The 10,201-nt window shown below is 47.7% G+C and overlaps 1 protein-coding gene across 6 annotated transcripts in view; it reads left to right on the top strand.

The window, feature by feature from the left end:
* Window positions 1–4,729: 4,729 nt before the first annotated feature.
* Window positions 4,730–10,201, top strand: part of CEP78 (centrosomal protein 78) — a 41,124-nt gene continuing 35,652 nt past the window's right edge. For 4 of the 6 annotated variants that reach the window (XM_030809633.1, XM_030809630.1, XM_030809631.1 and 1 more), the window contains exons 1-3: window positions 4,730–5,256; window positions 9,829–10,001; window positions 10,098–10,170. In XM_030809633.1, coding sequence (XP_030665493.1) covers window positions 5,004–5,256; window positions 9,829–10,001; window positions 10,098–10,170 — 499 coding nt within the window. In that variant the 5' untranslated portion in view covers window positions 4,730–5,003. The remainder of the gene's footprint in view (window positions 5,257–9,828; window positions 10,002–10,097; window positions 10,171–10,201) is intronic. The other 2 variants (XM_030809640.1, XM_030809637.1) reach the window with 1 other exon arrangement.

The raw sequence follows: 10,201 nt of genomic DNA, 5'->3' as shown, positions 1-10,201 counted from the left end.
GAGATGCAAGAATAAGTGGCGGGGTGTGGTGTCTCAGGCCAGACATGGTGGCTTACACCTGTAATCCCAGCACTTTAGGAGGCTGAGCTGGGCAGATCACGAGGCCAGGAGTTCGAGACCAGCCTGGCTAACATGGTGAAACCCCATCTCTACTAAAAATGCAAAAATTAGCCGAGCGTGGTGGCTCACACCTGTAATCCCAGCTACTCAGGAGGCTGAGACAGGAAAATTGCTTGAACCCGGGAGGCAGAGGTTGCAGTGAGCCGAGATTGCCCCACTGCACTCCAGCCTGGGTGACAGAGCAAGACTCTGTCTCAGGAAAAAACAAAAACAAAACAAAACAAAAACAACAGAATAAGCAAAACAGACATGATCCCTTCCTCAAGGACCATATGGTAAACATTTACTTCAAAATGAATGCGAAATAGAATGAAGGTTATCAACAAGAGTTACATGGTATTATGAGAGCTTATGATAGGGGATGTGATGAGTCAGGGAGGGAGGAAATGCTTCCTCAACAAAGTGACACATGAGCTGAGATGAGAAGATGCGGAGGCACTAATTAGGTGCAGAATGAAGGGAAGGACATCTCATGCAGAGGGGACAGCATGGACAGTGGTTTATTGTAAGTATGCAGGCCTGAAAGGAGACTACTGTAGGCTGGACTGCTGAGAATGAAAGAGACTAGGATACAAGACAAAGCTGCAGAGATCATACTCCATCATGCCCTGAGGATGCAGCACCCTGGAGACTAGTGCTACTCAAAGTGCCACTGGACAATGAGATAAGTAGCTTGTTCTAGAATGTAATGCAATACACTGCTCTTTTCATGAAGAAAGTCTAAGCAGTATGTTTAGTGCATGTGTGATTTACATTCTGAATTGAGCTCCTTGTCTTATAAGAACAGTAACAGTTCTAAGATCAATAGCCAGTCTGTGGACTCCATATTGAGTGGAGCACTATTTGAGACCATTGTGAAGTTTGTCTTTATCATGAGAGCAAAGAGAAGTCACAGAAGGATTTGCAGAGGAGGTGGTGGTGGCTGCAGTGTGGAGCATGGATTGGAAGGCAGCTGAAGTCAGAAGAAAGAAGACAAGAAAGTTTACATTTGGAACTTTTTTCCCTGGTGAAGTAAGAGGTGTCCTGTTCAGGGATGTAGAATGAAGTGTCATGGTGTATTAGTCTGTTCTCATGCCGCTAATAAAGACATACCTGAGACCGGATAATTTATAAAGGAAAGAGGTTTAATGGACTCACAGTTCCACATGGCTGGGGAGGCCTCACAATCATGGCAGAAGGCAAAAGAGAAGCAAAGGCACGTCTTACCTGATGGCAGGCAAGAGAGCTTGTGCAGGGGAACTCCGATTTATAAAACCATCAGGTCTCGTGAGACTTATTCACTATCACAAGAACAGTATGGGGGGAACCACCCCCGTGATTCAATTATTTCCACCTGGCTCTGCCCTTGGCATGCGGGGATTATTACAATTCAAGGTGAAATTTGTGTGGGGACACAGCCAAACCATATCAAGTGGCAACATGAAAAGAATGAAGGAGAAGGAATTGGAACAGCCACTGTGAGTAGCCATAAGGAAGGTAATGGGAAAAAGAAATGGGGACCACATGCCCGTTAAAGTAAGACAGCTTATGTTGTTGGTCAGGTTGGCATTGCTTTGTGCCTGGATCCATCAAACCTCACTGCTCTGGAAGCAGGTACAGAGAGGATGAATGTTAGAATGAGCAGATGACATTAGCATTGTGGTTCTATGGAAAGGTAAGTGGGCTAGGAAGTCAGGGTATAACATTGTCTGGACTGACTGGGAGTAGAGTACAGTGAACAAGCGCTTAAATGATATCATTTACCTGTATTCTACTCACTCACTCACCAGATCCCCTGAAGGAGGAGAGCTCATCTCTTATACCACCCAGTAGAACGTCCCTCCCAAGTCATGCACCTGCAAGGAAGCCAAGGCATTTTGTCTTGGGCCAGGTGTGAGCCTGGTTTGTCAGAGGATCCCGGAGGTGCCACAGAGAGACAGTTTTCATTCAGTGTTCAGGGAAGTGTGTGGGTGAACCCACCAGATGCTGAAAGGAGAACTGGAGCCACTCTTTTTTTTGAAGCAACTATTAAGTCATAATTTAACTGAAGCAGAGAAGAGATTATCAGGCAAGGCCTGAAAGAAATCTTGCCACACTAAAAATAAGTAAGCACAGGAAACATAAATTTTAAATGAATATGTTAAATGATTATTAATATGAGGAAGACTTCTCTGAGCTGCATTCATAGGCAGTGGCCACAGGGTGCTAGCAATAGCTTGTGGGGATAATAGGGAAGAATGTTCCTACAATTAATCATTAGTCAGCACTTTCTCTGTGCTAACACTGTACTAGGCTAGGGAATGTAAGCATGAATGAGACATGGTTCTTGCCTTCAAAGGGCTTTCAGACTCTGGAAGAAAAACCATCTAAAAAGATGTTTATCATTGGATGTTCTAAGTGTTATGCTACAGGGATGTCAGGGAGCACAGCAGTGAGGTACTAAACAAGTAAGGGAGGAGAGATGAGGGTTAGAGAGAAACAGGCTTTCTAGGGAATGTGCCCCAAACCAAGGCTGGGAAAAGAATGGAAGTTAGCCGACTAAATAAAGGAGCAGCCTATGAAAAGACCCAGACAGCAACAATAAGACATCAGAAACTTCAAGCAGTGCTGTGTATCTACAGAAGACATGCCAGGAAGAATGTAGCAAGGAGAGAGACAACAGAGATGGTCAAATTATGAAGGAGCTTGTATGTCAAGCTACGTGATACAGATCTGATCCTGAGGGCAATGAGAAATCTTGGCTCTCTAGGGGGCAATCTGATGGATGAAGAGAACGATCTGTGTTAGAAGTCATCTGCCTAGAGTGGGGAAGTTAAGGCTGAGAAGACAAGAACACCCACAGAAACTGTAAAATGCCAGAAGGGGTGAAAGCTGAGGGTGGAAACCTGACGAACAGCAACATTTAGAGTGGGTAAGCAAGAGAAGCCGAAGAATGAGACTGAGAAGAAGAAATTCGAGAGGTAAAGAAAAAGAAATCAGGTGGCTTCATGGGAAACAGGGAGGAGGGAGCTTTAAGAAGGTAACGGACACTACATTAATTGATGCTGGAGACTAGAAAGAAAATGGATAGAGCAACAAAGAAATCGTAAAGTTGGAAACAATTTAAATTACCATCAACAGAAAAACAGACACATTACTGTATGTTTCTACATGGAACACCTATATACAACAGGGAAAATAAATGAATATCTCTACATGTCAACACTGATGGACCTAGTAAAGGTAACGATAAGTAAAATAGGAAAAGAAAATATAGAATGTTATATACTGCTTACTTACATATGTAGCAGAAATATAAAGACATACATTGCAATGATGAATACCAAGTTCAGAAGAGCAGTTATCTCAGAGTCAGAGAGTAGTGGTGATTGGGAGGGTGGTTACACAAGGCTCTTCAACAGGAATGGTAATGTTTCATTTATTAAGCTGGTTTATGAATATACAAGTGTTTACTATATTATGATTTGAGCATGTCGCACATAAAAATAATAGGTGACCATATCTCCGGAATTTTAGAGGTGCAGGCATGTGTGTGTTGGAAATAAGTTGGAGTATCCGGAATGCAGTGGGTGGAAAAGAAATGCAATAAACACAATGTTTAAGGCTCTACCGGAGGACTATCATTGCTCTAGCAATTGGATACAAATAGAAGGAGAGGTCAATTATCTGGATTCTTCCACTTAGCTTCCACTTAACTTCCCCGTCCCTCAGTTTCCCCGTTTGTAAAGTAGAATATAATAGTATATTCCTTGAGGAGATGTTAGGAGAATGAAATGATCTCATACTTAAACAGTGCTTAAAATAATCCCGAGGACATTATTCCAAATAAGTACTAGTTATAAGGGAGTTAGCCAACATCATAGTCAGTACAAAACACATTGATTCACAGCAAACACAATAAAGTCCTGAATTCATGAAACACTCTTCAATTTGCCAGGAACCGTGTGAGATATGCAGAAACTACAAAAATTAAGGCTTATTTGTAGACATTAACACAGACATAAAAGATTTAATGACCGCAGTTCACGTTCAATCAGCCGTTCCTACATCTCTTCAGTGCAGTCTCTGTGCTGGCTGGACACTGCAAGCACAGACACATTCCTCAGATGTTTAGACTATTTTTTTAAAGTGCGTTGTTACATCCACATTTCACTTTTTCTTTTCTTTTTTTGAGACGGAGTTTCGCTCTTGTCGCCCAGGCTGGAGTGCAATGGCGAGATCTCGGCTCACTGCAGCCTCCGCCCCCCGGGTTCTAGCGATTTTCCTTCCTCAGCCTCCCGAGTAGCTAGGATTACAGGCGCCCGCCACCATGCCCGGCTAATGTTTGTATTTTCAATTGAGACGGGGTTTCGCCATGTTGGCCAGGCTGGTCTCGAACTCCTGACCTCAGGTGATCCGCTCGCCTCGGCCTCACAGAGTGCTGGGATTACAGGCGTGGGCCACCGCGCCCGACCACACATTTCACTTTTATTCGGATCGATCAGTAAACTCTTTCGCAAACCCTCAAACTCTCCTGACCACTCTCTCAGGTAGCAGCGAGCTCGCCCGTCCTCAGGAGGCGGGGCCTGCGTGTCGACGCACAGCGAGCTCGTTGACGTCTTGGCGCACCGTCCGCGGCACCGCCCACCGACTTGAATCCCCGCGCCTCTGAGGACTATGAGGCGGGCGCCAACTGCCTGTGCGGCGGGGCCGGAGGCAGCGCGGGAGCGGGGCGTTGAGGGGCCGGCCTAGCCTGGGGCTCTGGCCTTGCGTCTTCCGACCGAATCGCCGCTCCTGAGCCCGGTGCGGGGCCGCCGCCATCGCCTGGCCGTGGGTGCCGGAGCGGCCGGGCGGCGACTCAGGGTTCCTGGGTGGGCGCGGGCGGCGTCTCAGCGGCGGGCATCTCCCGAGGCCGCCCTCGGGCCATGATCGACTCCGTGAAGCTGCGCCGCGACAGCGCGGCGGACTTCTTCTCCCACTACGAGTACCTGTGCGCCCTGCAGGACTCGGTGCCGCTGCCCGCCGTGCGCGCCTGTCTCCGGGAGGGCGTGCTGGATTTCAACGCCGACCGCCTCCGCGGGGTGGACTGGGCGCCTCTGCTGAGCACCCTCAAGATCAATAAAGACCTGCCCTTGATCTCCATTAAGAGCTTCTTCCAGCCCTGGCTGGGGGACACAGGTTTGTAGTTCCCGCCTCCAGGGCCCCTCAGTCGGTGCGGTGAAGTGGGTTTTTAGGTGGGTGGTGTCCATTGTCGGGGTATGTGTGCAGTAGACGGGGTGTGCGGCCTGGACACTCAAGAGCTAGGTGAGTGGTTTAAGGTCTCTAGGACTTCAGTGTGCTCATCCGTAACATGGGCTTAATAACGAGACCCAGGTTATGTGCGCCTTTGCAAGGATCCCCTGCGCTGCTGATGCCTGCAGAGCTCTTAGCACAGTTCGGGACGTCATTAAACATTTGACAGATGTTACCTATTTTATTGAATGACTTTGATTTGCCTGATGGAGAGCTAAGCAGGTAGGAAATTAATACATGTCAGCCTTTGTCTTTTTTTTTTTTTTTTTTTTGAGAGACTTTCACTCTGTCTCCCATGCTGGAATGCAGTGGCGAGATCTCGGCTCACTGCAACCTCTGCCTCCCGGGTTCAAGTGATTCTCCTGCCTCAACCTCCCGAGTAGCTGGGATTACAGGCGCGCGCCACCATGCCCGGCTAATTTTTGTATTTTTAGTAGAGATGGGGTTTCCCCATGTTAGCCAGGCTGGTCTCGAACTCCTGACCTCAGGTGATCCGCCCGCCTCGGCCTTCCAAAGTGCTGGGATTACAGGCGTGAGCCACCGCACCCGGCCTGTCTTAATTTTTTAAGGTGTATATAAGAAGTTTGTAAAGTGCTTTACAAATAGAAGCCATTTGTAAATGTATAGTGGTATAATTAGGGATTCAGACTCTGATTATTCGGAAAATATGTTAGGTCAACCATGATATATGACAAAATGCTGTTATTCTTTTGAGCACTTAGCATTTTGTACATAATGGAGGCAGCTTCCTATAGAAGCTGGCTAGGTAACAGGAGGGAACAGTTTGTGCCAAAGTTTTGGAAATAGGAGAGAGTATGCAAGCTGAGGTACAGGACTGGAATTTAGGGTTTGAGAAAGAGCAGAGAGAGTTGAGGCTGGAAACCTTCTGGGGGCCAAACAGGGAGGATCCTCGTTTGTCCTGTCATGGAATTGGATGTTTATCCTGAAGGTTTTGGGAAACCGCTGTAGGATGATGAGATGGAATTTCCATAGGAGCTCACTCTAACCTCCATATGGAAGGCAAATTAAAATTGGAAGGATGGTGAATTGTAATCTAATGGCCCAAACTAAGGTATAGAAAAGAAGGGCTGGGGCCGGGCACCGTGGTTCACGCCTGTAATCCCAGCACTTTGGGAGGCCAAGGCGGGTGGATCACCTGAGGTCAGGAGTTTGAGACCAGCCTCACCAACATGGTGAAACCCCATCTGTACTAAAAATACAAAAAAAAAAAAAAAAAAATTAGCGGGGCGTGGTGGCGGGCACCTGTAATCCCAGCTACTCGGGAGGCTGAGGCACGAGAATGGCTTGAACCCAGAAGGTGGAGGTTGCAGTGAGCTGAGATTGCACCGTTGCACTCCAGCCTGGGCAACAAGAGCAAAACTCTGTCTCAAAAAAAAAAAAAAAAAAAAAAAAAAAAGAAAAGAAAAGAAGGGTAGGATTTCAGATATCTAAGAGAATGGATGGGGCCTGGTGACCAGTTAGAAGAGGAGGGCAGCAAGTGTGGGTGACAGTTTACGGCAGCGTCTGTAAGTGAAACACAGCAGCATCTTTTCATGACACACAGCCGAGTTAACTCAAATGAGATTGGGGGTGGGAAAAGGATCTCAGTTTGTCTTTAATGTTTTAAGAGGGTCCTGTGGGACATCCAAATGTGTCTGCTAGGCAGATCTGGGCCCAAGATTTAGGCTTTGTGGGAGGACAGGTATTTGAAGGCATGGGAGGGACCTAGATTACCCACAAAGAAGATCCAGATAATTGTAGGTCTGAAAGGTGTTTTTTAAGTGGATATGGACGTGAATATGTTTATAAGCTGAGAGAAAGAGGGAGGGTGTGCGAACTGGGAGAGGAAATGGTTGTTGATGTGTTTAAAAACAACCTGACCACTTGGCGTGTGCCCGGCCCTTTTCTAGGCTCTGGGGTTAGCACCATCTCTTCTGCAAGGACAGTTCAACACATCTGCTTCTGAAAATAAGTCAGATTATTCTCTACATCTCATTCAGGTGCAGGAACTGTTCTGTACCTCTGAATGGACTTTACTTAACCAAAGTAATAACAGGAACCAGGCCAGGTGCGGTGGCTCACACGGGTAATCCTAACACTTTGGAGGCCAGGAGTTTGTGACTGGCCTGGGCAGCATAGTGAGACCCCTGTCTCTACAAAAACTAAAAAATATTAGCTGGGCTTGGTGGATCTCTTGAGCCCGGGAGGTTGAGGCTGCAGTGAGCCATGATTTTGCCATTGTACTCCAGCCTGGGTGACAGAGCAAGATCCTATCCATGACCCTCGCCCCACAAAAAATAAAAAAACCAGGAACCAAAATAAATTAAAGATGGGAGGGACCTCAGAGTCAAGGCTAGCCTACAAGACCTTGCCTAATATTTTGCACTGAATGTAAGAAAAACGTATTACAGAGCATTCTCGTCAGATATTCTTCACTGAACCTTCTTTATCTCTTGCATCCAGTGGGTCTAGGTTGTAGATTTTAACCTCCTACGTATTGCTTGTCCATCCTTAATTACATTTTGCCTGGACTATCGCAGAAGCTCCTAGCTAGTTTTGCTGCCCCTGAGCTTGGTTTTTCTCAGTTCATCTGCCTACTTTGGTTCAAGTGATCTTTCGAAAAGGAAAAGACGTGCTTAAAGTGGCATGCCCACGCAGGACCAGTGTTTATTGGTTGCTTGTGTTCTGCACAGAGGCACTGAAATCCCAGCTGTGTTCTGTTAAACCTCCTGGGGTTAGTTGGTCTTGAGGAAGGGGAGCTTTTTCTCATTTCTTTTATCTCTTTGGTACTCCAACAGTGAGGTACATTTTTCTAACCTGCTAGGGGTATCCTTAATGTGTCAGTGGTAGCCCTCGTCCTCATCACCTGTGAGGTAAAAGTCAACTCTCCCAGGCTTGCTTCTCCCTGCCTCTCTGTAAATTTCTGACTCTTCCCGCCACAGCTCTGGGCTTTACTCAGATCCACCTGCAGTTTTCCAGTGCCCGGCAGGTGTCAGGCTTAGATGCCTTTTCTCTTGCTGCTCCCTCTGGTTAATGCATCACCCACTCTCACCCCATGTTTTCATTCTCATCTTTCTAGATTCAGCTTTAGGATTATCTTGAAGCCATTGTTTCAGTGCAACTTCTTTGCTTCCATAAGATGTCTATGTATGTAATTTGATATATCTTTTTTTTTTGGATCAATGATAATAACTCAATCCTCTATTTGACAAAGAAGAAGGAGAAGGAAGAGGAAGAAAAAGAAAGTGGGATAAAGGATCAGAAAGGGAGGAAAATAGAAAAAATTAGAGTATGACTCCAGGGTAGACCTGTTTTATTGTCACTTGGTTGGTTGGTTGGTTTGTCAGTTGTATTTTTCATATGTTTTGCCATGTTGGCCAGGCTGGTCTCGAACTCCTAGCCTCAAGTGATCAACCTGCCTCGGCCTCCCAGAGTACTGGGACCACAGGCGCGAGCCACCACGTCCAGCCCCCACATTGCTTCTGGCCTCTGTGGTAAACCTCCCAGACGGGGCGGCCGGGTGGAGGCGCTCCTCGCTTCCCAGACGGGGCGGCCGGGCGGAGGCGCTCCTCGCTTCCCAGACGGGGCGGCCGGGCGGAGGCGCTCCTCGCTTCCCAGACGGGGTGGCCGGGCGGAGGCGCTTCTCGCATCCCAGACGATGGGCGGCCGGGCGGAGGCGCTCCTCGCATCCCAGACGATGGGCAGCCGGGCGGAGACGTTCCTCACTTCCTAGACGGGGTGGCGGCTGGGCGGAGGCGCTCCTCATAACCCAGACGATGGGCGGCCAGGCAGAGACGCTCCCAGGGGGGGGGGGGGCTCCTCATAACCCAGACGATGGGCGGCCAGGCAGAGACGCTCCCCACCTCCCAGACGGGGCGGCGGCCGGGCAGAGGCTGCAATCCCAGCACCCTGGGAGGCCAAGGCAGGCGGCTGGGAGGCGGAGGCTGCAGCGAGCCAAGACCACGCCACCGCACTGCAGCCCGGGCAACACAGAGCACCTCTGGAGGCCGAGGCGGGCAGACCACCGGAGGTCAGGAGCTGGAGACCAGCCTGGCCGACATGGCGAAAGCGTGCCTCCAGCCAAAGGAGAAAAACCAGGGAGGGGTGGTGGTGCCCGCTGGCAATCCCAGGCAGCCGGCAGGCCAGGGCAGGAGAATCACGGGAGACAGACGCAGGGAGTCTGCAGCAAGCTGAGTGTACTCCAGCCTGGGCCACAGAGGGAAGAAAAGAAAAAGAAAAAAGAAAGAAAAAGAAAGAAAGGAGGAAAGAAAGGAGGAAGGAAAAGAGGAAGAAAAGGAAAGGAAGGAAGGAAGGAAATATCTTGTGTGGCTTGAGTTTACATGTGTCTGTGCTTAAGAGGACTTTAAAGGACATGGCTCATTTCTATGTCTTAGCACATGTTTTGGAATGATACATTGTATGATTGAAGTCACTAACTTTCGTTTATCCTTGTTTTAGGTTCTGACATAAATAAATTTTGCAGAAGTCGTGTTCCTGCGATAAGATACAAAGATGTGACCTTCCAGTTGTGTAAAGCTCTTAAAGGCTGTTTAAGTATATCAAGTGTGCTAAAGAACCTGGAGCTAAATGGACTAATTCTGAGAGAGAGGGATTTAACTATTTTAGCAAAGGTAAGCTTTGTCTCATTTGGCCTGTAGACATTTGATAGTTGCTTTTAGAGGACAAAAAACCTCAATAACATTTTTAACTTTTCCCCCTCATTAAAGGGATTGAATAAATCGGCTTCTTTGGTGCACCTGTCTCTTGCAAATTGTCCAATTGGAGATGGAGGTTTAGAAAGTGAGTTTAAATCTCATTTAACTCTTATCCT

This window comes from Nomascus leucogenys, chromosome 1a (genome assembly GCF_006542625.1).
Source record: "Nomascus leucogenys isolate Asia chromosome 1a, Asia_NLE_v1, whole genome shotgun sequence".
In the NCBI taxonomy this organism is placed as follows: Eukaryota; Metazoa; Chordata; class Mammalia; order Primates; family Hylobatidae; genus Nomascus; species Nomascus leucogenys.
The sequence above is the reverse complement of the archived record's forward strand: the minus strand, read 5'-3'. Positions and strand labels throughout refer to the sequence as shown.